The sequence below is a fragment of the Dinoponera quadriceps genome, unplaced genomic scaffold (genome assembly GCF_001313825.1).
Source record: "Dinoponera quadriceps isolate SergipeBrazil2010 unplaced genomic scaffold, ASM131382v1 scaffold696, whole genome shotgun sequence".
NCBI lineage: Eukaryota > Metazoa > Arthropoda > Insecta > Hymenoptera > Formicidae > Dinoponera > Dinoponera quadriceps.
This window is the reverse complement of record NW_014554799.1, coordinates 316,543-344,125: the sequence shown is the minus strand read 5'-3', so window position 1 is coordinate 344,125 and position 27,583 is coordinate 316,543. Positions and strand designations below refer to the sequence as shown.

General features: G+C 39.0%; 6 protein-coding genes across 17 annotated transcripts in view; 4 read left to right on the top strand and 2 right to left on the bottom strand.

Moving 5' to 3' along the window:
- Positions 1 to 1,023: 1,023 nt before the first annotated feature.
- Positions 1,024 to 10,576, top strand: LOC106742025 (ITG-like peptide). 2 transcript variants are annotated; one of them, XM_014614607.1, is made up of 6 exons: positions 1,024 to 1,157; positions 3,222 to 3,413; positions 5,614 to 5,743; positions 5,930 to 6,079; positions 6,159 to 6,247; positions 6,572 to 10,576. In XM_014614607.1, the coding sequence occupies exons 2-6, from the start codon at positions 3,252 to 3,254 to the stop codon at positions 6,713 to 6,715; spliced, it is 675 nt and encodes a 224-aa protein (XP_014470093.1). In that variant the 5' UTR covers positions 1,024 to 1,157; positions 3,222 to 3,251; the 3' UTR covers positions 6,716 to 10,576. The 2 variants fall into 2 exon arrangements, with proteins under 2 accessions (XP_014470093.1, XP_014470092.1); XM_014614606.1 differs by having other exon boundaries at positions 5,611 to 5,743.
- A 1,030-nt stretch (positions 10,577 to 11,606) lies between these two features.
- LOC106741997 (zinc finger protein 595-like) lies at positions 11,607 to 15,385 on the top strand. Its single transcript, XM_014614529.1, has 4 exons — positions 11,607 to 11,853; positions 12,036 to 13,212; positions 13,288 to 13,853; positions 13,984 to 15,385. Exons 1-4 carry the CDS (start codon positions 11,824 to 11,826, stop codon positions 14,578 to 14,580), a joined length of 2,370 nt encoding a protein of 789 aa, XP_014470015.1. The 5' UTR covers positions 11,607 to 11,823; the 3' UTR covers positions 14,581 to 15,385.
- Positions 15,386 to 15,743: 358 nt separating this feature from the next.
- On the bottom strand, positions 15,744 to 18,065 carry LOC106741998 (peptidyl-prolyl cis-trans isomerase FKBP8). Of its 2 annotated transcripts, none has more exons than XM_014614530.1 (5): positions 17,928 to 18,065; positions 17,090 to 17,401; positions 16,813 to 17,012; positions 16,360 to 16,658; positions 15,744 to 16,229 (listed from the first exon to the last, which is right to left on the bottom strand). In XM_014614530.1, exons 1-5 carry the CDS (start codon positions 17,964 to 17,966, stop codon positions 15,928 to 15,930), a joined length of 1,152 nt encoding a protein of 383 aa, XP_014470016.1. In that variant the 5' UTR covers positions 17,967 to 18,065; the 3' UTR covers positions 15,744 to 15,927. The 2 variants fall into 2 exon arrangements, with proteins under 2 accessions (XP_014470016.1, XP_014470017.1); XM_014614531.1 differs by having other exon boundaries at positions 17,090 to 17,445; positions 17,928 to 18,025.
- A 1,723-nt stretch (positions 18,066 to 19,788) lies between these two features.
- LOC106741996 (peptidyl-prolyl cis-trans isomerase 5) lies at positions 19,789 to 21,459 on the top strand. Its single transcript, XM_014614528.1, has 4 exons — positions 19,789 to 19,944; positions 20,248 to 20,455; positions 20,678 to 20,862; positions 20,961 to 21,459. The coding sequence occupies exons 1-4, from the start codon at positions 19,861 to 19,863 to the stop codon at positions 21,093 to 21,095; spliced, it is 612 nt and encodes a 203-aa protein (XP_014470014.1). The 5' UTR covers positions 19,789 to 19,860; the 3' UTR covers positions 21,096 to 21,459.
- An 835-nt stretch (positions 21,460 to 22,294) lies between these two features.
- Positions 22,295 to 25,241, top strand: LOC106741995 (glutamyl-tRNA(Gln) amidotransferase subunit B, mitochondrial). Its single transcript, XM_014614527.1, has 10 exons — positions 22,295 to 22,683; positions 22,845 to 22,992; positions 23,066 to 23,179; positions 23,260 to 23,432; positions 23,530 to 23,678; positions 23,747 to 23,982; positions 24,060 to 24,248; positions 24,353 to 24,489; positions 24,562 to 24,685; positions 24,790 to 25,241. The coding sequence occupies exons 1-10, from the start codon at positions 22,568 to 22,570 to the stop codon at positions 25,009 to 25,011; spliced, it is 1,608 nt and encodes a 535-aa protein (XP_014470013.1). The 5' UTR covers positions 22,295 to 22,567; the 3' UTR covers positions 25,012 to 25,241.
- Positions 25,242 to 26,302: 1,061 nt separating this feature from the next.
- LOC106741992 (protein phosphatase 1 regulatory subunit 12A) overlaps positions 26,303 to 27,583 on the bottom strand; it is a 20,250-nt gene continuing 18,969 nt past the window's right edge. For 7 of the 10 annotated variants that reach the window (XM_014614515.1, XM_014614518.1, XM_014614520.1 and 4 more), the window contains one exon: positions 26,742 to 26,783. Coding sequence is in view for 3 of the 10 variants with exons in the window: in XM_014614516.1 (XP_014470002.1) it covers positions 26,697 to 26,783 (87 nt within the window). In the remaining 7 variants the exon portion in view is untranslated. Of the gene's footprint in view, positions 26,784 to 27,583 lie in introns of all 10 variants that reach the window. The other 3 variants (XM_014614516.1, XM_014614525.1, XM_014614523.1) reach the window with 1 other exon arrangement.

Genomic DNA, 27,583 nt, shown 5'->3' with positions numbered 1-27,583 from the left:
CAACGTCGAGGGTTCGCGGGCGGGTATATGGAGCAGGCAGGCAGGAACGAGCCCGCCCGGCGGGCACATCAGGATACCTTGGATCAATACGGCCAAGAGGGAACGAGATAGCGGTGGTGTAAGGAGCGCGACGAGGAACGAGCTAAAATGTAGGTAGGTAGGTAGATAGGTAGGTATAGGTAGGTGAGCGCCGACGAACAAGCGGCGGAGTGTCCTGCCGGTTACCCCGGGCAACGATTACTCGCGATTTTTGGGGAACGCATCCCGGGTGAATATAACGACCGGCGCCGGGAGGCCCGGAAAATCCCACGGCAAAGAACAACCCTCTGAGTCGCGTGGAACAAGATTATCGCGTAATCTCTGACCTTTCGCGAAACGGGCTGTTGGTTGTGCCGCCGACGTTACTACAGAGCCGCGCGTGTTTCCTAAACGTGTTTACCGGTATCCCGGAGGATCCGGACGTTGCAATTTGCGAGCGAGATGAGCCCGGCGTTGCCGTATAGTGTTCTGAGAAGAAGAAACAGAGAAAAACCTTGTCTGTGCAGCGCGACGTTGAGCATTAGATTCTTCCGCTTTAGATAAGAACGGCGGAAAAGAGTTACGCGATGAAACGCTTGGATTTTTCCTTTGAGTACCTGCGCAATTTTCTTTGCTCTCTCTCTCTCTCTCTCATTTCTCATTTTGCATTTAACGTTACTCGTGCATCGCGTATTACATCGCTGCATCGTTCAATTATGTCACTCGCAGCATATTATTCGTCATTCATCAGCGCGAAAGAGAGTGGCTCGAATGGACTCGTTCGAGTAGCTCCCCTCGGCCTGCTATCTCGGGCCGCTCGATAGGAGGCTGAAGATCTGAATGAACAAAATGTCACGTAGGTCGTGATCGAGTGGCGGGAAAAAGGAAAAAAAGGGTGGAGAGGAGAAGAAGAAGAGAAGACGGACGGACGGTGGCGCATGCGCCACCATGTATATGCGCCCTTGTGACGGCAACCGGAACGACGTAGAAGTATAGATTGCCGGAGCGAGTGCGGCACGGACTCAGTCCTCCAGCGAACCCCACCGAGGACTTGTTGATCCTGTGAAATCCGCCGAGAGGTACCCTGGTCTCTTCCTGGTCGAGAGGTGTAACGGCGTTCCAGGCGAGCTGATCGTTTTGTAAGTGAACTACCGCTTAAATTCGCCCGTAGAGCAGGTTCTTTAGATGTCTGATATGCCGTAACACTGCGGACGTTGCATCGCGAGCGTTTCGTCATAGTGTGTTATTCTGTACACTGCGCGCCTGCCGCATGTTGTCCTTGACGCTGGAGCGTCATCGAGTTTCGCAGGATTAGAATGGCGAAAAAGGCAAGAACGCGACGAAACACGGTGCAATCGGTCAATCGATTGCGAGTAAAAAGGCAAAAAAACAAGTACGACGACGTTGAGATATTCAGAAGATTCGATCGGCGCGAGAAAAGACAAATTTGGGTCACGGAAATCTAAAACCGGGGGAGAATCGAGGCTCATTTATGTACGGCGGATTTTTCTTCATGCCGCGAGTAATTCGCAGGAAGCTCACTGACTATCGTTTTATCTGCAATTCATTCAAGCGGCGCGTATCAGGCGCAGCGTAGCAATTTCATCGGAGATGAAAAATAGACAAGATTAATGAAACAAGAACTATCGATCATACGTCCGAGGTTATCGGTAGTAGTGGCCTAACGTAACTCGTATCATATATCGAACTACTCGCATCGTAAATTGCAATTAGTCCTTGACCGGAATGAAGAAGTCGCGCGTTACGTTTTACGATCTTCCGCAGGCGGCTCGATTCATCACATCAAGACACTCGACCTTCCGCACCGCCATATAATGCATGAAACAATTTTTTACCGTAGATCCGCGTGCGATCTGTAATCGCAATTCTTCTAAATAACCAGGTAATTCAGGTTGAGCGTGTACGGTAGATTACTCTGGGGTGTGCTTAGACATTAATTGCATAATTAATACTGCAGGGCGCAGATAGCCCGTTTTCGCGTAGCATCTCTCTCGGCAGCGGTATCTTATTAACAGTAAATCGCGCGCGGCGAATGAAAGATAAATTCCCGAGCGTGACGATGACGTCGACGAATTGCACAAGGAATTCTGTTATCGTCGCCGCATATTATGAAATCGTATCGATAATCAGGAGAAGATCGCCCCGAGAAAAGTGGTAAAAGCATTGCGTCACTAACATCTGTACGATAAGCCGTCGTGTAAAACGGGTTCAATGCTAACGGCTAGCTGCGTCGTCTTACGGATCACTGCTTGCAACAAAACTAGTCAGGTAAACAACACGAAGATAAATATGTGCCTGCGAGAAGTACGCGAGGCAGAAAGAGAGAGAAAGAGAGAGAGAGGAGGCGCAGAATTTGTCGTAATTTAAACGGTAACGAATTCCTCCTCGTCTCTCGTTTTGCAATTCGACCATTTCATATTTTTGTTCTCCGCCGTGGAGCGGTCTTTTTGCAAGCTACGAAGCGGATGCGTATTCAGTTTCACGTAGCGTATTCTAGGTAGATTCAATTTCGGTGAACGATTGCCCATGATGTTTTCAGACGTTTCCAATCTTGCGAGGAAACTACGGGGCGAAATATCCGCTCGAAAATCTCGTTGTAAAATCTCGATTTAAAAATTGCACGGAAAAAAAGGAATCAGCTTCCGCAGCTTAATAATTAGCTGGCCATATAATACAGCTGAAATTTAGTTGCCAGACCTAGTTTTCAGCTGTGGGAGCTAATCCTTTTTTTCCGTGTCCAACTATAGCCATAGCTATGTACGACTACAATCATAGCTGTGTATGACTATAATCATAAAAATTAGCTCCTACAAGTAAAAACTAGGTTTGACAACTGAATTTCAGTTGTATTACACGGACAGCTAATTTTTAACTGTGGGAGTTAATTCTTTTTTTCCGTGTACGATTAATATCTCTTTCGTCTTTCTCGAATGTCGTGAGAAAAATCTCCGCGCTCGTTCAGAAAATATAATCTATAATCGTACTGAAATACGAACGTTCTTACGATTTTTTCAAGACGATTGCGCACATCAGCGAGACACTTGCATAACAATATGTAACGAGTTCGATCGGCTGCTCTTTAATAACGTCCCTTATAACCAGGAGGGTTCGTCCTGGAAACTCCTATACAAAGATTCAACGTGATTCCACTCGAACGGCCTTTCTTTCACGAATGATTACAGAGCGCCGAAGATCAGTACACCTCTAGCGGCATGAAGGCGTGTGCGGTGATTACGCTGGTGCTTGTGGCGAACACGGCGTACATCGGCGTCGAGGCGTGGGGTGGCCTCTTCAACCGCTTCAGCCCCGAGATGCTGTCCAATCTCGGTTATGGCGGTCACGGTAGCTACATGAACCGTCCTGGGCTATTACAGGTATGTGGAAAAGTGTTATACCCTTTACCAACGCCCGATGGCATTTTCATCAGCAGCAGCGCCTTTTAGATTTCCGCAGCTCGTCTAAAAAAACGTCGCAAGGATGCGCGAAAGACGCTCCAATCTATCGACCGTCCTTTAGACGTATCTCGAATATAAGGGTAGTATTAATCGACATGTTCGAAGCTTTGAAACTTCGGTATAATTCGACATTTGACGACTAAATTTGAACATTCGAAAATTCGAAGTCGAATTATTCGAAGCTCCCAACTCTGTTCGAAGATTCGGAATATCGAAACTGTTAATAGAATTAATTTTGGAGAGCGCAACGAAATGCTGTGCAATTAGTATCAGTTTAAGTATCTTTGGCTCAGTTTTGAAATTCGTATTTGTCTCAGTTTCAAATAAAGTGAATGAAGAAAACACAAATAATAAACAACATATTTCATGAACTTTATTCCAAAATAAATGCAAGTTTCGCCATAATATATGATAGCATAACGCAATGTAAAAAAACACTTATATTCTTTAAGATAATAAATATTATTTACTATACCTACAAAAAAACGAATAAACTTTGTGAAACCTTACAATAGAAACTTTCCATATGGAAGAATTCAGTAATCGAACATACATAATTTTCAGTTCTTGAAATTTCGAATATTCGAATTTTCATACTCCAAAATTTCATTATTCAAATATAATGTTTCGAAGATTCAGAAATTCTAAGCTTCGAACATCATTTCTAGCCCTAAAATCTCGAGCGCCGATAATAAAAGTTTCAAAGTACCTCATACATCGTTCTAGAAGTTCCCTTCGTATTATTCACTTTCAGATTTTTCGAACGTTTCTATGAACGTATTTTAGAAGCTACTCGGGGACAACAGCCGAGAATACAAATCTTATAGCTTTTATATTTTTTATAATTTGATTTAATTGGCGGCATTCAGCCACAGTGTATACGGGTCACGCACGATCGATACTTCATTTTCGAACGGCGTGCACTCGCACTTGCATAACCACCGTGTGGAACTCTCCGGTGGCTGCGTTTATTTCGCTTTCCCATTCGACGTTGTCCGTGAATTAACCTCGAGATTGCGATCCGGAGATTGAGTAAAATCGCCCCCACGGCGCGGTGTGGCGAACTAAAAGTTACTGTTACTGCAGAAACTTTTACTGCGTCTCAGCCGTAGGTACGGAGTTATAATCTCTCGTTTGTTTGAGCTCGATAATATCCGCGCGCCTTTCAATTTGCAACTTTGCTCACTTACGCGAGATAATCTCTATCGTCGCGTGTGTAATTCCAGCGAGCTGCACAAATTTTTTTATTAATAGCCGACATGTAACTATATACACGCTCGCGCGATCTCGCGCGTTCAAGTCGATACGATGTTATCTTATTTTGTACGTTCGCTCGTTCGAACGGAAATGACCATGCAAAGTACCGTCGCTGAAGTAGAATTACGTAAGAAATCTACGAAACAGAACGAGCACGCCGTCGTTCGAATTACGCATTCGTCGACTCCTTCGCGAAAGATGCACCGAGACGCAGTAAACATCGATTTCTGCGAGATTGGAAATACGAGTAACCCCGACAATTGGTGATCGATGACCGAGGAGAGTAAGAACCGGCGAAGGAAGAAAGATCGCCGTTCCTCGGAGATTATGACGCACGGGCGCTGTTTTATCTTACGTGTTGGATATTCCATTACGTGGAGTGTCTTCAAAGTCTCAAATTTAAAAGCGAAATCCTCTGCGAATTTGTGGGATCAGTTTTCTCCCCAACAGTTAATCAACATTATCTTAAAATGCAGAACAGAAATTGTTTATTCAAATTCAATTCGTTCGCTGAATTATTTTACTGTAAAAATAAGTTAGTAAATGTAGGAAAACACTATGTTGTTCTGACAGTAAATTAACGTGCCCTAAGAACTAATTCACTCAGTAGAATATCTTCTATCCTGACAACAAAACTGTTTTTGCTCTAATTATGATAATTTTCTAATTTGGTTGTGTCAATTAAATTTTATTGCTCTCGTAACGAGTACGCGGTAACAACGATTGTGGTTTCGCTACAACAGCAAAATTATTTTTCTCCGTACTCTCAAGTTCAAAAGATTCGCCTCTTCGCGATTTTGTACATTAATTCGATGTATTAAGAACGTTCGTAATCTTAAGTAATACATTTCACACGAAGCAGTCGCTCTCAGAAGGATACAGCGGCATGTACGGAGAAGGCGCGGATGTCACGGAAGAACCTTGTTACGAAAGAAGATGTGTGTACAACGACCACTGTTGCCCTGGCTCTATTTGTGTGAATCTTGATGGAGGTAAATGAAGCAATGATGACACGCCTAACAAAAAATCCTTAACAATTTTGGCATTTAATCTAAACACGCTATAAGAACTGATTAAAAGTAACGAAGAAACTTTATTTTTTCCATCGTTCTTTTAAATCTTCCACGAGAGAAAGAGAGAGAGAGAGAGAGAGAGTAATCACGACTTGGATGTTCCAGTTGTTGGAACATGCCTCGAGGATACTGGAATGAAACAAGGCGAATTGTGTAGGAGGGACAACGATTGCGAAACTGGCTTAATGTGCCAGCAAATTCCAGGACGCGACGCGAGATCGTGTCAACCACCGACGACTTCGAACAAGCTATACAGTGAGTTGAGAGAGTCTTATCTTTGGGAAACCACGAAATAGTTTCGCAAACGGCAACATGAACGATGTATCTATTATAGATGAGGAGTGCACTATGTCGAGCGAGTGTGACATCAGTCGCGGTCTGTGCTGTCAGGTGCAAAGACGACATCGGCAGACACCTAGAAAGGTGACAATCTGAATCTATCATATGATTTATGAAACGCGATAATATCTGAAAATTTATGAAAAAATCGCTAATGTTTGTAGTAGCACAGTTTTAAAAGTAAAGTTACTCTCTGGGCTATTTAAATTTTTAATCTTTCCAAAAAGTGCAGTGCACTTTTGTGACTCCAATTTTTTTAAAAGCCTCACCCGATAATTGCGTTAACTGATGCAAACCGACTGTTCAATTATAATCTTCCTCGGAAACTTTCCCAATGCGATCGATATTTTTATCGAGTAATCTCTTATTAAAAAATTGCCTCATTAATTCGAATGCTCTGCTTCGCAGATCTGTTCGTACTTCAAAGATCCCCTGGTTTGCATCGGCCCGGTGGCGACGGACCAGATTAAATCCGTGATCCAGTACACCTCCGGCGAGAAACGGATCACCGGACAGGGCAACCGGCTGTTCAAGCGGATGCCGTTCGCCTAAACGCTCCGTTCTCGTATCTGACGGCATGATGAAGGGGAAGTATACTCTGATAAGCTACGAGAAAATCAAATCCTCCTTTAGTCGTTGTGAAGAATATCTAGGATAAGTCTGTCGACTCGACATTATCTCGATTTCCTTCCTAGTCTGACACACACACACACACACACACACACACACATACATACACATATACACACACTCTCTCCTCCACGTCAACGATACATCGGGAAGAATATAGATACACATATATATGACGACAGAGAGCATTAAAAGAGCCATGCAACAAGAAGTGAGATTAAGTGTTACCTCGGGGAATAGAGACTTGCGCATGGCGCGATGCGCCTTCGAGGTTACTTCCTCGAATAGCGCGACTGAAAAATATAGCACACATATCATAGTAGCCCGTCTCGTAGGTCTCTAAGGAATAAGGGACACGCTAGCGTAATCGTGATAAGGAAGAGCGCGCGACGAATAAAAGCACCGTTCGACGAAGGTGTTTCTTAATGATTTTTAGGGGTAAAGTACACGATATATGGATCGTTTGTGTGAGAAAGAAGAAGAAGACGGAAAGGAAAAAGATTCATCAGACTGTTCGTCTGTTGCCGGCCCGCCACCAGCTGATGTTTCCTTTTCGAGACATAGTGAGTGATCAGTAATATCACTTAATCGTTCGTGATAAGTCGTGGTTACAGTAATAAAGATAAGTACGAGAAGAAGAACAGGGCGGGGAGGCGTGCACAAATGAAGATACGGAGTAGTTGTTATCGTCGCAGTGTCAGCATTGTTCAATTCTGTTTCGATAATAATGTTTTTGTTACGCCGTACAAATTGGGATCGAGAAAATTGATCTCACTCAGGATTTCCCGAATGACGGTGTATTCTCAACAAAAACGCTGACACAACGATATTATCGAAATGAATTACGAGTTCTAACTCACATCTTTAGTTAAGGGTCGAAAGATCCTAACAAAAGTCAGGATGCCAGCAATCTCACGGGCCGTGACGAGAGGTGCACTTTTCGGTTGCTGCTTTTGGGTCTTCTATGAAGAAATGGACGAGTCTCATGTGATGTAAAAAGATAATCTCTCTATAAAGGAAAATAGCCTTTTCAACCATGAAAGTATCTTTTATTCTACAGCTTATTATTCACTGAATGTAACGTATAATCAGTCCATGAAAAAGATACCGGGACCCTGAGAGAAACCGACGAGTCTGCCGCCGCGCGTCTCATGCACATTCAAACGCACAGATCGTATTCGTTCTTTTTCCTGAATGTTTTCCCGAACGGTAGTCCGGCGTACAATCGCGGGAAGAAACGCGAAACGTCGCGCGGACAGTCTTAATGGCGAAAGAAATATTTTCTATGGAGAAGAGCTGAAAACAGGCGCAATCGATGATTAGCTCGTAATCCGGTCGATGTTTTCGTGAGTCTACCTTTAGGAGTCGTATACTTAGAACCGCGTTTACCCGACTATGTCGGATAATATTACACATTTACCTGTATTTCTCCCCTCCCTCCCCAAGAAAAAAACTTCGCACTATCAGTAACGTTGTACTCGTAATAATATTAAGTCGTATCGTGGAGTTGCAGAAAGAAATTGCATCTTAATGTAGGAGGATTGTCACATCGTAAACATCAAAGAAGGAGGAAGTTTCGCTTCGCTAGCTTATATTCTCAGAGATATATAGTGTTATATAAATATATATATGCGTATATACAATGACAATGAATAAAACATGAGGCACTTTAATTCTTAGTGGAAAAAAAATAAAATCTAGGTGTGCGTATTGTTCGTTTAATGAAGCAAACAAAGAAAAAGGAGACGAAGAAACGGGAGAAAAACCCGAATGAGTAATAAGAAAGTGGGAAAAGTTATTCAAGTATCGCGGAAATCGCTCTGTTAAGTATTTAATCGCGGAAATCGCTCTATCGAGTAATAATATCGTGGAAATCGCTCCGTTAACTGTACTAACGTTAATGAAATCGTAATACTAAATATATAATTGTGTCTGTGGCTACCCCGTTACGTGAAATATTACTCTGTGGAAATTCGTTAATATTAATCGTTACTCGTCGGAGGAAGCGCAACGTTAAAGCGACGCTCGTTCGAGATCGCGCAAAGTTAAAGCGACGCTCGTTCGAGATCGCGCAACGTTCTTTCCAAAGTGTGGGAGACGCATTAATTCGTCGAGATCGACGAACCCGCGTTCGAGATTGTGACAACGTTTATGAAAGCGCGATCGTGTGTAGGAAGCGCCAAGTTGAGCGTTTTGAGAAAATCACATCGCATACGATACAGCAACAGGAAGCAACGGTGATGCTCTAATCTTAGTATGCGTAGAGAGTACCTGTCAACTGTCTCGTTAACAAGAAAGAGAAAAAAGAAAGTGGAAAAGTGAGAGAAGCTCTCAGCGAACCGTCGCTTTTCACGCCACTGGTGCTATAATCGCCGAGAGAGTCCCCTGAAGGCATTATTACGATATTGTAATCTTCTAACTCTCGATACTTCCCAGAAATCAAGGAAAAGAAAAACGTTAACCTACCTGTGTAAGTGAAACTCAAAACATATCATGCGAAATGCCTAATGCATTTAAGAGAGTTCTAAATATGAATGTTAACTACGAGAGATATATATATATATATATTATACACATATATATCCTATTGAAATTATATTTTTATCTTCGATCCGTATGTGTATACCTAAGCTCTCTATATATTTACACAGTATTCATATATTTTCTCGAGGTGTATATATATAAATGTATATATATACCTATAAAGTAACATATACATATACCCGCCCAGCTATACCGTACATATGTGATGTTCTAACGTGAACTCGCGGCTTAACAATGATTTTCTCATTGATGATTTTGCACGCGTACGCGTGCTGACTTATGTGTTGTCTTATGTGCGAAATTATTTACAGATCGATAAAACAATTTTGATCGTATTTTCCAATCGATTGTCGACGTATGCGCGATGCCTCGTTTACCCAAAGTCAGTTTTATGAATATTTCCCAAAGGGTATAGATGTTTAAAATGAAGATATGTGGAGCTTAAGAATGTTCGACCATGAACTGGTCTTTCGCTGATTGTTTGAGACACTATGAGAGCTATACATGGCATAATGTCAATTATAAATATTACAAGCACTTCGCCAATTTCAATATATAAATCCTATTATTTACTCAGTCAATAAGTATGAAATGGAGTTTCTCCAAATGTGCATTGACGTTGTAATTGTTTATGATGCAATATGTTAGTATCATATATCCTTTCTCACATGTAAAACGATACTCTAAATGTTTGCGAAAAGTCTGTATATTATGAGATCGATTGCTGATTTCTACAGTGGCCATGCGTCACGTCTCCATTCCGATCAAAGTTCGTATATATCGCATAACTTCCTATACATATATATTTTTTCTCAAAGATCTCTGTTTCTCTGCTGATTATCTCCTTTCTCTTAGTCGGGCTAAGGAAATGATTGAAGTAAAATTGAAATGTTGTGAACTGCACACAAAACAAAATACATATCATAGCCTGTAAGACTCTTTGCCTTGTAAGGAAGTTCGGACGCATGTTCACAAAGCAGAACACAAAGTGTGGTGGCGAATAGATACCTACATATGTACGAGCTATTGCACGTCTTAAGAGAATTCGGCCGCTCGGCCGTTGAGTCGAAAGTACCTCTATCGAAAGAATTAATTAATCCCAGCGTAAACTTTATGTGTATGACATATATGTAAATGTGTATCGTTCAAAATTACAATATTAAAAAAAAAAGTTCTAATAGCTAAATGTGAAATACATGATGGTGCATACGAAATAAACCGAATATATTTCTGTCATTCCTTCTGGCTGTCAAGTGTTTTCTCCTCGAATATATATCGCTCGTGATCAAGCATTTGCATTTAAATTGTGTGTATAAAGTATTTTATTTATAATTTATTATTATTTAGTATTACATTTAAATTATCAAGTATTGTGCTTTCGCGACAGAATTTGATCAAAATTCTGCTTATAATTTTACGTGCAGTGTAATATGGAAAATATTTGAAGAGTCTCAAACATATAGGTGTATAATGTATATGCAACATATATACTTACAAATGCTATTCTGATTTTTTCATGTTTCCTCATAAACACGATTCTGTTTTAAATTCTGTCGCCAGTAAGTCATTTCAAGTGGACTTTGGAACCTCGATCAGGTCAGCATGTATGGATTCGAAAAATATTCCCAATTTTTTCCAATATTCGTTAGCACTTACCCCCGCCATGTTGGTCGTTTCGTGCCAAGTAAACCGTTGATCCCCTGCAAAATTTCATAATGTGAATTAGACTTGGTTCTCATAGATCCACCTGTCTCTTATAGAAATAATGGGAGAATTTTCGATATACCTTCTTGTGAAGCAATATTTCGCTCGTCCCTGCAAAATTAGAGCGAATAAAAGCACCATCGTAACGATCGAAACGATGAGCGTGCTCTAACGGAGCCGCGACGCGAACTTATCCGCGGATGAATTTCGCGGATGAATATCTCAACAATCGTCGCTTCGTATCGATCGAAGATCCATATCGATTTCTCTAGCGCCCTATTTGAATTGCGTAACGTGCTGAAATTGGAATTCTTCATTTCTACAATCGAGCGAATTAGCAATTATTCTCATCACGATTGATGTATTACGAATAAAATATTGTTTGACTTATTTTCGTGTTGGAATGAAAAATGTATGATTCGATAACTTACGAATTATCGAATGTTATTGGCTATTGTATAAAGACATTGCAACGCCACCTACCATTAACTTTATTAACGCTCTTTCGTCGCGGGTAAAATAGTTCAATTGCCTATATTTCTGATATGTATACGAAACATGGACATTTCGCGTTTTCTGCACGACACGTTCTTTAGGTTATGCGTCGTGCGATTACTTTACAAATGCCTCAAGGCATTCGCGCAATTTCATCAACGTTTGACTTAAGCCTTTCGAAAAATTCACAGACTGGATGCAACATTTTCTCCCACTTGTAATATGACAATCATATCTTTGCACAAATATCTCGAGCATTATCAATTGTCAAAACCGCACGATCAGAAATGATGACGCTACGTTTGTTTGACTGTCAGGTAAGAAAGAACATGCCCCGAAATTATATTCATGAAAGGAATTGTCATGCTTTTTGTGTCAGATACATCTCATTTGATGAATTTTTTATGCCATCATGCTCGCAGCATAATAATTGTATGAGAGAGAAGATAGATTTGATTCTTATATATCATCACATTCTTATATTTTGTTGCTGTTTTAGGACTATCCAACTCTGGATGCTATACCAAACATGTACACAGAGAATGGTGAAATGGAAAATTATGATTACCTGCGTGAATGCATCAATAATTTGGAAAGTAAAGATTCTGGAGTCAATGTATCGGCTACTTCCACCAGTACCTTGGATATCGGCTTGCAAGGAAACAGCTTAGACGATGTTAACTTGAGCAACATTGATTTTAATTTCATAAAAATCGAAAACCTGCTCTTACAAAATGTTGAGGAGTCTGAAATTTGTGCAAAGAACAAAGAGGTAAAGCAGGAAAAGTCAGCCGATATCGATATTCCAGATTCTATCGGGAATTTTGACACAGTCAGCCTGGGTTACAACACTTTCTCCAATTTCTCCAATAGCAATTCCATCAAACCATCAAATGATGTATCAACAGCTATTAATAACGATGAATCTCATACATTTGATAAAGATTTAACAGCTCAATTCAACGGCTCAGAAACAAAGCAAACAGTGGAGTTTTATAACTGTTCTGTCAAACCTTTTACGAAAAAAGATAATAATGATAATATCAATTCTAGTACAGACAAAGATAGCAATTGCACAAAGCCTGTTTCATCTGAGCTGAAGCATGGAGTGAAAGTCGACAATCTGGAACAGTCAGATGTAGATGGACAAGTACAGAAGTGCGAACAGTGTTTAATGACATTCAGATACAAAAGACACCTGGATCGCCACTTGGAAGGTCATAAAAAGAACAACTGCCCTCATTGCAACGGAAAATTTGCCAGGCGGAAGCATCTGGAGGTACACTTGTTCCGCGCACACGGAGAAAGGATTGTCAAACATCTGTACTTGTGCGACGTATGTCCGAGGAGCTTTCCGAAACGCGTCCTTCTGAATCGTCACAGAGCGAAGCACAATTACCAAAGCGGCAAAGTATGTTCGGAATGCGGGGACATGATTAAACCAGACACAGACGAAAAGGAACACGAGGAGAACCACTGTAAGAAGAAGCAGTTCAAATGCGAACAGTGCTCGCAAACGTTCAGTATCGAGCAGACGTATTTATCTCATATACAGAATCACAATAATCACAAGTGTCCCAACTGTGACGTTAGTTTCGCGTCGAAGAAGAAAGCTCATGAACACTTCAAAGCGGTTCACACCCCAAAGTTGAGCGAGTCTGAAGCGACAAGCAACGGTGAGTATCAAAATTTCATCAACCGAATCATCCTCATCGTCGTGCCGCTCATTATACACTGATGCTGCTTTACAGATCTACATTATTGTGCCAGCTGCAGGCACAGGTTTGTGAAGAAGGATGACTACTTTCGGCATCTGGAGTCGACGTTGCACCTCAGTAAAGTCAACAGGGACACGCCTATAAAGGCTATATTTTCGTGTACGATCTGCGCGAAGAAACTGTTCACGCAACGGGCCCTGGATCAGCACATCAGGCGTATACACAAGGGCGAGAAGCGATTCGCCTGCGACATATACGGATGTACGTTTCAGTGTGCCAGACGAACGGATCTGGATAGGCACAAGCATCTGCACGTGGAGGAGCGGAACGTCGTGTGCGAGCACTGCGGCAAAACGTTCACCAGCGTCAGCATTCTCAAGGACCATGTGCTTTACATCCACAGCAAAGAGCGGCAGTTCATTTGTGAGGAGTGCGGCAAGGCGTTCAAGAGGAACAGTTTACTTAAGAGACACAAACTGTCGCATGCGCAGCACCGGCCGTTCGTCTGCATGCAGTGCAGCACGGCGTTTAAACGTTCGCACCATCTCACTCGTCACATGGAGGCCTGTCACAGAATCACGCTGGAAAAGAAAAAAAAGGTAATGCTCGCAACATCCACGTGTGTACTTCCGATTTGTTGATCTTCTTTTATCAAGCGTGAGCAATATGACCAATTTCTAATTTTCATTATTTATAATTTATCTGTGACCCCCCCTCCCTCCCAAATAGGTGATGAAGCTCATGAAGACAGAAGATGGTAATCTTGTGCCAGTGCCGGAGAATCCAAAACGGTCCAAGTCTAATAAGATAAAAACCAAGAAAGAGCGCAAATCAGTTGAAAAGAAAAAGGAGGAAGATCACTCGATCATGAATCCAAATGAACAGATTGCGAGTGTCGACTTGCAACTGCAGAGTCAGCCGTCATCGACGAACTCTGAGGAGAACTCTGAATGCCCGAACTTGTCGTTAGAACTTACAAATCTGTCTGTAATCGACTCTATTCCGCAAGTTCTTTCGTTAGTGGATATCACCACGGGACAAATGCTGACTGTGCAAGTCACTAATCCGGAATTGTTACCGAGCAACGAGCTCGCTGATCAGTTCGAGACGAATTGCAACGAGATCTTGAATTTGCCGGATTATCAGGATATAGAATTTCAAAATAGTCTTTTGAACGCGGATCAAACGTGCTACGACAGTGCGAGTTATTCGGAGGTTTCGTTAGAAAATATCGAGGACTCGGTCCCGCTTATGAATAACAATTGTAAGATAGAAGAGATAGAGAGATATTTGATACGCGAATTTTCGCCGTTTTATAATCTTTAAAAATTTGCAGAATGAAATAGTTGCGTACATATACAGTTGTGTTTGCTCAAGTTTCGCGTCTGTTGTTTTATTCGAATGCAAAATCTAGACATTGTTATTTTGTTAATGACAAAGAATGTTGCGAAATTATACATAATGTGTATATATATATTTTTCTGTATTTATTTTACTTCGCGAAACACGTAACTAGCACCTGATTTTTATTTTTAAAGATGAACGAATATATGTATTTTTAATATCGTGCATATATATATATATATATATATATTTTTTCGTACGAAACAGATTTCACTACCTCGTAAAATAAGTGAACATTTGAATCGTATTCTTAAAAATAAAATAACGGCACATCGCATGCGTATATATGTAGAAATACAAAAATTCATAGATATATTATCTTCGATATTTTTAATGATCGATAGAGTTATACGTAAAACACATGTGATAATATAATGTGTAATATATAGTTTTTACTTAATTCTGTAATATAGTTAATATATCACCAAGCAATTTTACGAGATTTCAAACACACATTGTATAACATCGCCAACTGTAAAATTTATTTATCAACAGTTTCTTTGTACAAATACAGATGTTATATGTGATGTATATATATGTATACACAACCGAGTGCAGTAACGTTGTCCACTGATGATAAATAACACGTTAAAACATATCAGCTTATGATATGTAGATTTATATTCTCCATAAAATAAAACTTCTGTGAACCATATGCCGTATAATCATATTAATATATAATAATTACTTGTATATAATTATCATATATATATAATATGCAGAATCATTATTTNACAACATTAATGCGACTAATTATAAAACTATCACCCAGACCTTTCGAACCGAGCATCAGACAAAGTATAGAGAAAATCGCACTTTTTGTATTATAATTTTGTATTATAATTTTTGATTGTTCTATATATTATAAAAAATCGAGATTTCTCCATTACATGTATAAGGGTATGTTTGTGTTGGTTATATATTATAGTTATATAGCTCCTCCCCCTCCCTGAGTTTCACACAATTATTATATAACAGTAATGTAAATACAAGTATAAATATAATAACGTGTTCTCCTCGAATCAGAGAGTTGCACTATAACAATATAACAATATTTTTAAAGAAAATAATATATAATACCAAAGTTCAAAACATATATTCGTGTTTATTAAATCGATTTATAATCATTTTATTGCGTTTAGAAAGATTTAAAAGTCAAAAAATATGTGACGCTTTAGTTAAGGACTATGTACTGTTCTGTTTTTATAAAAACTGTTATTTCCCGTTCCATTAACTAATGTTTAGTTTTATCCTTTTTTTTCACCGTTTTCATGTAGCAAACCTGTATGCGAGCAAACCCACTAGAGCAGCGGCAGATGCCCCGATTAAACCCCATATAACTTTGTTAGCTTTCAGTTTCTCTTGCCTCTTCATGTTTGATGTATTGGTGTTTTTCTTTGTACCGAACATTTTACGATACAGGTACTTTTCGTGTCGAGCGTCTTTAGCATTCTTTTCTTTTACAGCTGCCAATTCTGCCAGTATGACTTTCGAGTCCGGCATTAATTTCGAAGCGTAAAGCAAGACCTCATAGGCTTTTGTATGTTCCCCTCTGAAATGTAATATTTTCCCTACGAACAGAAATATATACAGAAATTATGCTCTTGTATATTCGAACTTTTGAGACAAGTCTGTGAAAGAAGAATACAAAATGCTGACTTATTTCAAATTGGAAGAATATTAGATTAAGTTTTTCACTACCTTTCCTAAACAAGGCTTTCACATTTTTTGGCTGGCAGCTCAGGACACTTTCTATACTTTCCAAGGCCACATCGTAGGCTTCTATCTTCATCTGCGAGGCTGCTAAATTATTATACACTTTCATGCGATCCTCCAACAAATCTTGCAGTTCGGCGTCGCCAACTGTCTCTTCTATTTCGTTTCGACTTATACCGTTCTTCGCTGGCAATAGAAAGTCTAACGCTCTCCGATAACATTGTATTGCAATAGTTGGCTCATCTCGCATGAACCACCAATTCCCACGTTCTCGTTTTTTGTTGCTTCATAAACAAATGTTCAAACATTACACGTGACAAAGATAAGTTGAACAAATAAACGCGCGCAAACTTTCATTCTTAATATCTGGGATTCAATAAGGCAAAAAATAAACATTAATCCTTAATTATACGTATGGTTTATATATAAAATGATTACCCTATTTCTTTTCGTTGCTTAATGCTCAGTGTTTCTATATCAGTCTCTAACTCAAAGTCTTTCAATTCGACTGTGTAGCTCATGACAGCATCAGGTGGTATGTCAGGTTTTTTTCCCAACTTGCTGTAAGCAAATCTGGGATCAATTTCAATCTCAGCAACTTCGTGAACGTCCATCAATGCGACTGCTAAGTCCAACCCCTGTAATTCAAAGTATATAATTACAAGCAGAATAGTAAGAGTATATTATAGGAATAATAAAAGACTTTGCTCAATACCTGTATAACCTCCACATCTCCTAACTGTATAACAAGATCGTCATAATTCTCCACTATAGTATCATTATCTTTGAGCCTGCCAACAATTTTTAAAGTACATGTGTCACTTCTATTTGGTCGTATTCCTTTGTCACCTGCTAGTAAGACTTTCTTTTTCAATTGGCCATTGCCAAGTATATCCATCCACTCGTCTACTGGCTGATCGTTCAGAGAAGCTTTTGTTACAGGGTCTTTGGGATCGATATTAAAATTTAATTCCTCCTTAATAAAGTCTGCCTGTGTTTTTTCATTGTGTACCGAGTCCTTGCCCATCTTGAACAGATTTATTTCGGATTTTTCAACATACTGTTTTATACCTGAAATTTTATCTTGATATCTTTGACAAGTAGACATATTACTGGAATGAAGAAGTTTTAATTTCTTACTTTTCTAGTTAAGTAAATTTATTATAAACTGATCATATTATCATGTGCAATATGCAATATATTTCATATGATAATATCATCATGCGAATCAAATTTATGTATCAAACTTGAACACAAGAGCTACCTATACGCAATTTTTATTCGACCTTCCAGAAATTTCAAAGGTTCTGAATATTTCGAGGTGTGAATCATAAATGATATTGGAATTTAATCATTCGGTGCAACGGTGTGTATCATCACATCGTGTTCATAGTAATAATAAATAAGCGTACAAAAGCGAAAAAATGCGTGTTCACTTGGTAACAAAAACGCCAAAGTGACTGGCTTAATTGAGATGCGTTTCTTTCAGATTCTGACGCTGACGATGGGATCGGCAACGAAATGAATCGCGAACGTGTCCTCTTCATACGTACCTTGGAGTCGTCAAGTTCGGTTTTGTTACCGACAGTCATTGAAAACGTCGGGGATGTCGCTTAATTTCTTCTTGTGTTTAATAATCAAGCATACACGGCATCGAGGTGGTCTCACATGCGAGTAGTTGCTTGAAAGAGGCACGATTCGCCGGATCGATAGTCGAACTGTTCGAGTGTTTCCTGAAATTTCTCGTTATGTAAGGCTGCGTTTAAGAGACGCAATGGTTAATGCGAGCACATTCTGTCGTTGGAATATTCTTTTGGGTCTACCATGTATCCAAAAGAATATTTCAATCAAAGGCATTAATCACTCGACGATTGCATAACTGTCGTGTTTTATGAACGCATCCAGTGTCTCGTTCGTCGATTAATGCGAGTAATCGAGTTAATTTAAGGCGCAAATTCATAGGACGCTAAACAGCATCGAGCGTAGTCACGTGACAAAAGAAAAAATATCAGACTTTTCATTAATATTCACTAACATATTAATTAATATCTTAATGGGTTCGAAATATCAAAATACTTGGAAGCACATGATTCGATTATTAGTTACGTTTCGAGTCTTCTGGAAAATATATCGCATATGGAACCCTCTTAAACTAAATAAAAAAGCAAACGATAAGATATACTGTTACGATAAGTTATATCACTGTATTCTGCATCCCGTTCGTTTTTCTGAACGAATGTCTGATTTAACGTGAAAGCAATACAGCTGAAGTTAATCGTAAATGTCGCAAAATGCAAAAGAAAGAAATAAAATTATATATATGTCTGTTTAAAAAAGTGAAATTTACTAATGAACCAATATCGAGATACCTCTGCGATTATTAATCTATTCATGTACAAATTGAAATTTAACAAACTGTTACAACTGATATTTAAATCTGTATTATATAACTTTTAGCGATAACATCGTTATCTTTGTATCGTCGTTGCACAGCAATTCAAATGTTATACTTGCGTAATGACACCGTAACGACGACGCTGTCGTTAAAAATTACAAAACAGAGACGTTAATCTTGACTGATAAAATAACGGAAAGTATCCGCTACAGATAAGCTTACCAAGAACGACGCTTAAGAAAAGAACCGACGGATCGTAGTAGTTTGAACCTTTGATTATATCTCGAGGAATGTACTATAATAAAAGGAAAGTATCTTTCCTCGATGAGATGGCATTTAAATGTATATATCGTAACCCATTTGCGGGTACATGTACCTTGTGACACCTGTGAACTTTTGCACTAGTCGGATTTCGCAATACTTCATGTCGCTCCATATTTGCCAGTGACGTAACGTGAATTGTCGTTGCCCGGGTATTCCAACTTTTGAAAAGCTAGATAGCACAGAGAACTCAAAAAGAATTCATTTGTACGTCACTAATTCTGAGTTCACTTTCAGCCGCAGAAAGAATTCTTTTTGAACTCTCGATGCTATCTGGGGAGACTGTTAAAAAGCTTAAAATTCTTTCCCAAGATACCTCCAAAATTATCTCCCATATACACACGTGACCTAAACGAAAGAAAATGTCGCGAGCTCGAAAGAAAATGCTCGAGATTTGAACGTTGAATAACCGCTTGGCGTGGAAATTAGATATTCATTCGAGAGACAAATCTCGTTCGATTGAAACTCATTGAAATATCCTACGATATTTTCTAAAGGACAAAGAGATAAAAATGACGCGAAGAAACGGTAAATAATGAAAAAGATGAAAACTATCAGAGGATATTTCTCATTCCTAGTTGTCATGTATTTCCTTTCGCACCCTTTTTATTACGTCACTATTGAAGGATAGGCCAATTAGACACTCCCACATTTCTAAGTGTACGCATGCGCCTTCGGTTTGCATCTGGTAGCGGTCTACTGTGACAGACTGCGGCGGGACCAGCAGTCGAGCGATCTTTGTTCGCACGGTTCGAATCGCATTCGGTACGATGAAGCTCCTACTGTTTCTGGGCCTGGTGGCCGCTGCCTCTTGCTCGGGCAATGTCGCGAACGGGCCGAAAGTCACGGACAAGGTACACACGCCTAGCCTTCGATATCAGCGAAGTGCGGTTTTCGAAACAAAAGCATCCCCCTGAACGGCTGTGAACCGAGGAGGATGATGCTCCGTGAATACGTGGCACATCTTATCTCCACCGTTGCCCTATCGTTCACGAGATCGCCGCGAGATATTTCTGTCTCTCACGCCGATGGAAAAATCCCGTGCGTCTGCACCGCAATCGCGGAATGAAAAATGACGGCTTTGTTCCGAAACGCGCGCTCGCCGGATGATGTCGGCGAATACTGAGATTTGTTCTCAGATTGAATTGAATTTGTAGGTATGGTTTGACGTCAAAATCGGCGACGTCGACGCCGGCCGGATTGAAATCGGTCTTTTTGGTAAAACCGTCCCGAAAACGGTGAAGAACTTCGTAGAACTTGCCAAGAAGCCCCAAGGTGAAGGATACAAAGGCAGTATGTTCCACAGAGTGATCAAGGACTTTATGATCCAAGGGGGAGACTTCACGAAGGGAGATGGAACTGGAGGTTCTGCACGCACAAATTTCCGCTCCATTTACACACTGTTACACTTGCAATATATCTATATATTTATATTTATAATTATATTGTTCTACCTATATTATATTTTTATATTTTTTTTATTTTTATTGCATTGCTGCCTCTTATTGAATGTCTCAAATACATAAGAGGTGTTAATAAATTTACTGCTTCTACTAGTTTTATTTATTTAATTATTTTTCTCGTCAGGTCGTAGCATTTATGGGGATCGTTTCGCGGACGAGAATTTCAAGTTGAAACACTATGGTGCTGGTTGGTTGTCAATGGCTAATGCTGGCAAGGATACCAATGGATCTCAATTCTTCATTACGGTTAAGCAAACCCCGTGGCTGGATGGTAGACATGTTGTCTTCGGCAAGGTTATCAAAGGAATGGTGTGTAAAGACATGCGACACATGATGGCACAATTGATGTACTGTGATAGTACAAGTGTATTTTTTCACTTATTTGTGTACTTATCTGTCTATCATAGGATATAATCCGCAAAATCGAGCAAACAAGCACAGATTCGCGAGATAGACCACAGAAGAACATTGTCATTGCTGATAGCGGCGCAGAGACTGTGGCAGAGCCATTTAGTGTAACTAAAGACGATGCTGCAGAATGAACGCAGGGATTTATTGGCAATTTCCGTACGATCCGTTTGTCTCGACATGCGACATGATCCTTTTCAGTTGTACGGCTCTGATATCATTATATAGTTTCTTTAAAAACGAAACAATGGCAACAACGGTATAACAATTATCGATAGAAAATTGTACGATGTCGATGAGTCGGATAATTTGGTCTTTTGCATTACCGTTATACCATGAGACGAAAATGTTACACAGGGTCATGAAGCATTAACGCGGCAATTACAGAAACGATTGTTTCTATTCCAGTTACAACTTCGTATACTTACATTGCACAAAAAATTTTGTACGTCCGAAAGCAAATTTTTTACATTCACAAAGATAAGTTGTTTAAAAAAATTATTGTGTTCGTTAATGTCCTACCTTGTCGTTGCCTCGAAATATTAAAATTGCACAGAGTCAATTCTAGATTTAACTAAATACATGGTTGCAGAACAAAGCATTTATATTTTCATATCGTTTTAAGAGGTAATTTCCTTTAGGCTTAAATTGTTTTATTTAAACAAAAATCAAATTTCTTCGAATATATTTTTCATTTAAAACTCTTCTAAAAATTGCTTGGCTTAGAAATATTCGAGCGATATTCTTTTTTTAATTATACTTTTCATAAGAATAAATTTTCAATAGAGAATTAATAACTACGTTGGAATAATGGACTCGGTAAATGTTAATTAAAAAAGAAAGAGTAAATTATTCTTTTTAATTACCGTATTGAAGTCCACAAGGGTAAATAGAAGAATTATTTTTCACATGAAGAATAAAGCTAAATGTTAAAAGATTGCCAGTAGGCTTAGCGTCTATATTAGCCTTTTTATATATTTCCAATAAAAAATCTAGATTTATTATTCCAAAGAGCAGTTTCAAGTTCCTCCGCTACGAGCAACCACTATTTATAGGCTGTCCGCTGCACATTGCGAACACTTTTGAGCGCTTAAAGAAAGAATATGATTGGTCTATACGACGCTTCGAAACATTTGTAGCGTAAAATGGACCTTAGTTATAAGGTCTGTTCGTTTTCGCTTTACTGCTGAACTAGTGCAATAAGTTGAAGCGAGACAAGTATATATTTTCTCACTTCAACTTATTGTACTAGTTCAGCGGTGCAGCGAAAACGAACAGACCTATAGTAAATATCGAAGTTGTGGTACGACTCAATGATAAGTCGGACATATCTTAATCAAGTAGTACAGTGAACAGCAATCTTTTACTTTATTGAGTATTCTACCGTACTTTTGAATAAGATCAATTACGTTTGCACGAGATCCTAAGACTGGTTTATTATTAATTAAATCATTTGATTATCATGATTTTCGCCGAAGTTGCAGCCCGTTGAATTTTATCTACACTAACACCAAATGAAATCACTTCCGACCCGCGTATACGATTAGCTGTGTGGATTGCATATCCTCTGCTATTTCCCTTTAAATATTAAAGGGAAGATTTAAAGATGTTATCAAAAAGACAGATACATTTTATTCTCGCGCACGGATCGATTAAAAAACAAGTTAGTCGTTTCTCACGGCGATTTCTCACGTCTAAAGCTGAGAAAGATGCAAAAGTGCGGTGAGCAATGAGGTTATGATGAACGTTTATGCATTCGTAAACGTAAACACATTCACCAATGTTCCCTTATATATATCTGTTCGCGTCGGTTTGTGTTGAACATTTGTGACACGTTAATATCAGGTTATCTTAATTAAACCAATCTCTTTTCCGGTCATTAGAGAGCAATGGAAACCGACTGTGGGCTTGGAGATTCACGCTCAGATTGCCACCAAATCGAAATTGTTTTCCAACGCATCCAGTGACTTTGTCAGCCCGATCAATTCCTGTGTCTCGTTTTTCGACTGTGCCACACCAGGAACTTTACCTGTAAGTTGGTAAAGAATTCATCTGTCAAACTATCGTAACAAATGTCACCATTAAAGTCATGTTTGCATCATAGGTGTTGAACAGAAAATGCGTGGAGTCAGCAGTGCTGACAGCCTTGGCACTGTCCTGCCGGCTGAACGAGATATCCTTGTTCGAGAGAAAACACTACTTTTACGCGGATTTGCCTGTGAATAATAAGAATATCATTAAGATAGTCCCTTCGCATCGCTTTACATTTATATCTTCATTCAATTGTAAATTGTTCAGGCAGGATTCCAAATTACCCAGCAAAGACAACCAATAGCAGTCGGTGGTGAGATCAACTTCTATGTATCCGATCCTAGAATACAAAAGCAACCGTATTCGAAGTCCTCTAAAATCAAGCAAATTCAGTTGGAGCAAGACAGTGGTAAAAGTTTGCACAACGAAGATATGAAAAGGTACCTTGGATTCATTGCATCACGGGCTCCTCTTGGCTATATATCTCAACTGGTAAAATTCACGTTGTTTTGATTATTTCATCTGACATTCCTGCAGGAGTTTGATCGACCTGAATCGCGCCGGAGTACCTCTATTGGAATTCGTGTTTGAACCAGATCTGGTTGACGGCGAGGAAGCGGCCGCGCTCGTGAAGGAGCTTGCTTTTGTTCTGCAGATATTGGGCGTTTGCAGCAGCAAGATGGAAGGTTGTTTGTGAGAGATAATTTTTTCCCAATTATCGTCGCTTTCGTAGTCTGTAATGTTTACATTGCAGAAGGAGCGCTTCGCGTCGATGCTAACGTCTCTGTAAGCGATCGAGACGGGAATTTGGGCGTTCGCACGGAAATAAAGAATATTAGCAGCGTGCGTGCTGTAGCTGCAGCTATCAAATACGAAATAAACAGGCACATTTCTATTCTCGAAGCGTGCGGTGAGGTATTCAACGAGACGTGCGCGTGGGACGCTGCTAACAAGAGAACCATTCCTATGCGTGAAAAGGAGGAGAAAGAAGTAACAGAGTATCTCGATTCGATGTAGCTTTTTATTGTTTTATCGTTAAATCCGTCACAAGCGAGTTTCATTTGCAGGATTACCGATTCATGCCCGAGACGAACCTGCCGCCTTTACGTATACATGTCAGAGAAGATCTGCCGAACAAAGACAATCTAGTCGACGCTGTATTATTGAGACAACAGTTACCTGAGTTGCCGGCACAGATACGTCTGCGATTAAAAAACGTACTTAAGATATCGCCTGCAATAACTATAGCTCTAATGGTAAAATTAGATACTAATTAGATACTAAAATGAATGGATACGATCAATCAGGAAGGGGAACGGGGATGCTTCTAATATTTTAATATTATAATATATTATTTTAGAGCGACTTGAAGTTATTGCAATTATTTCATAGAATTATAGAGAAAGATGAGAAGCGTGAGCCGCAGCTGGTCGCCAAGTTTCTCGTCGTTCACGTATTGACCTTCATTTACAAGAATAAGTTAACGATTGAATTCTGGTAAGACTCCTCTTTTTATTTATATAACGTATCTCGATTTAAAAAGAGTATACTTACCTAGCGAATTTTCAGCGACCTACATAGCGATTTTATTGGCCAATTGATTGATTTGTTACAAAACAAATTAATTAATTTACTAATAGTAGCGAAAGTTTTGGATAAATTGATAACCGAACCAAAGAAACTTCCGAGAGAGGTAATGTTTTCTGTTTCTTTTTCCTTGCATTGAAAGATATATACAGTGTTCAATTCGGATTTTAATTATGTTTAATTTTGATCATCTGTTTTATTGTATATTAGATCGTCGAAGAACACAATTGGTTCCTAATATCGGACAAGAAAATATTAGAGCAGATGTGTTTAGAAGTTATCGAGAAAAATCCCAAAATTGTAAGGAAGTACAAAAATGGTAACAAGAAGGTGTTTGGAGCGTTTATGGGACAAATAGCAAGGAATACGAACGAATGTGCAGATATGGCTGCCGTTGCCACCATTATGGAGAGATTATTGAGCTCAAATTGAAACGGAATTAGTTTTGTAATCAAAGATATTGTAAATAACAGCGTTCTGCAATAAACAAAACATTCGAATGCGTGTAAGAGCAATTTTATTAATTACTTACCTTAGATATATATGGGGTCACAATCAATCGCACGTATCGTTAACGATTATTGTAAAGATAGATATTTAAGAACTGTATGTTACAATACACAATTAAAATACCATTGCAATGATCGCATTACATTTATACAAGTACGTAAGAATTTCGTCATCGTGAACGCGACTTACACTAAGACAAATCGGTAAAGCTAAGGTTCATGTGAATTTGTACATTAAATATTTACACAAGAGCATTATTTTCTAATAAACTTCATTACGAAATAACTACATTGAGTCATCTTTTTTTTTTTACAATTGTGTTTACAATAATATCATTAAAAAACATGCCAACTGTTAATTACACATTCCACATTATTCAGTATTTATAAATCCGTCTTTGTATCCAGAGCATATTGGACAGTCATTATCGGCGTTGCTATATAAGAAAATAATAGGTAACAGCATTTTCATATAATGGACAGAGATAATTAAAAGTAATAACACAGATTCTACCGTCGACAGTATTCGAACTGAAGTTATAGCCGCAGTTCTAAACGTTACACAACAATTTCAACACTTTCAGGGAGATTAAAAAATCCTGGTGTCTACAAAATATATCTGACATGTCTCATCCGTGATATTATCATATAAGTGTATCGTTACAGAATAATTAAAAACATTTAAATCCCGTACGCGTCAGATTACCGCTTATACTGCAAAAAATGGCAATGATGGAAGGATTATAAATTGCAGTCTTCAGAGAAAGGCCACTTGAGTAGCAATCGAGGGTCATGTTCTTTGACTCATCCTCCTTTTACCATCTGCATAATTTAGTCAAAGCGTAACAGATATATCTATATATATATATTGCTTATTGCTTCGATAATGCAAACGGACTCGTTTTACGATTCCATGTACTCCGGATATCTCTTTTTTTTCCACGTACGCACTCAGTGCTCTTTAGAGACTTGCTCTCGCGGATAAAAATTCTCTCTCTTTCAATTACTAAAATGCCACATCACCGTTGTCTATCATTACGTCTATCATTACGTATTTACAAAATGTTCTTATAAAGAATCAACATCGATAACGTGATTTGATAAAAAAGAAAACTGTCCGTAGAGATTAACAGTTTTGCTTCGTCGCTTCCTAATAGTCGAATAAAGTAAACCTGAATTCTTTCTTTCGTTTTCTTTTTTCCTTCTTCATCTTCTTCTTATTTTTTTTAACTATATAAAGAGCATTGGCTTATGGTTTCACAGTGAATTATAAAATTCATCATCTCTTTTTAAGACATTAAAAATTAATTCCACAAAGTAAAATTTCTAAGTCTTTTATGATCAAGTATTCACAGTCTAGGAATAGGAGTAACGTCTCTTTTCTCGCCTTTGGCACAGCCATGCGATAATTAATTGATTTCATCATCGGAATAAGTTAAATTACTAGCATGAGGGTAAATTCATCGATAGCATGAATGCGCGCATTCGTAAGAGAACACTAGCAATAATAATTGTTGATGCTGTTGACAGTTAAAGCAATTCATTCGACACAGTTGATGATACAATTTAAGATTTTGCAGCGGCGTGCAGTTGAGACTACAAACAGATTTATTTGGACAATTTGCTGATTACTCTGATCAAGGCACCGTTTTCGTCTTTTAGCCTCTGATTTTCGCATTTTAGTTGCTCCATCACCTAGAAAAAAAAAAGAGGTCTCGCTAATTCTCGAGTGCGCTAATGGCGAAAAAACGTAAAAACATTATACAGAGGAGTACAGAGAAATAATGCCGTTATAGACGGAATGATGTATCAGTGCTCACAAAAAGTAAACGGGATAAAATGTAAAGAACGGAAAAAGGCACTCACAGGTATTACTGCAACCAAAAGACTCGTTAAAGAAAAGAGTATTCGGGTATACTGTACACTAGTGCAAATTAACGGTGGTATACTCGAGTACTGTGACAAAAAAAAACCGAGAGAAAGAGAGAGCGAGAGAAAGAGGTATGATTATGAATGAACAGCAGGAAGCGTATCATCTATTTATGATGGTCTTTTTATCACGCTACACGTAATGAATCCAGATGAATCACAAGTTTTATTGTTCCTTCGAGTATCATTTGTATTTTGTACACAAGTATCCTTTTTGCGCGTGTAATAGCAATCGTTTACATCTAATCGATGCCGAGCACGGGTAAATATCTCGAGTGAATTATTTATAGACACATGGTCGTAGAGATCCAAGAGATTTGAACTTAGGGAAATTTCTCTCACATATATATATATACACACACACATAGATATCTTACAATAGAGTTTGCACGTGTTTGGAAGACGATTCATTTTTTATATGCAATTTAAAGGTTTCATCGGCGCGCGACTGACCATCGTGAGATTCGACAGTTCGAAAGATGCTCGACAGTAGCTTTAATTAACGTAACAATTGAGCCGCGAGTTAATCAATTTGTCAAAATCCCGAGAGGAACGTTCCTGCAACA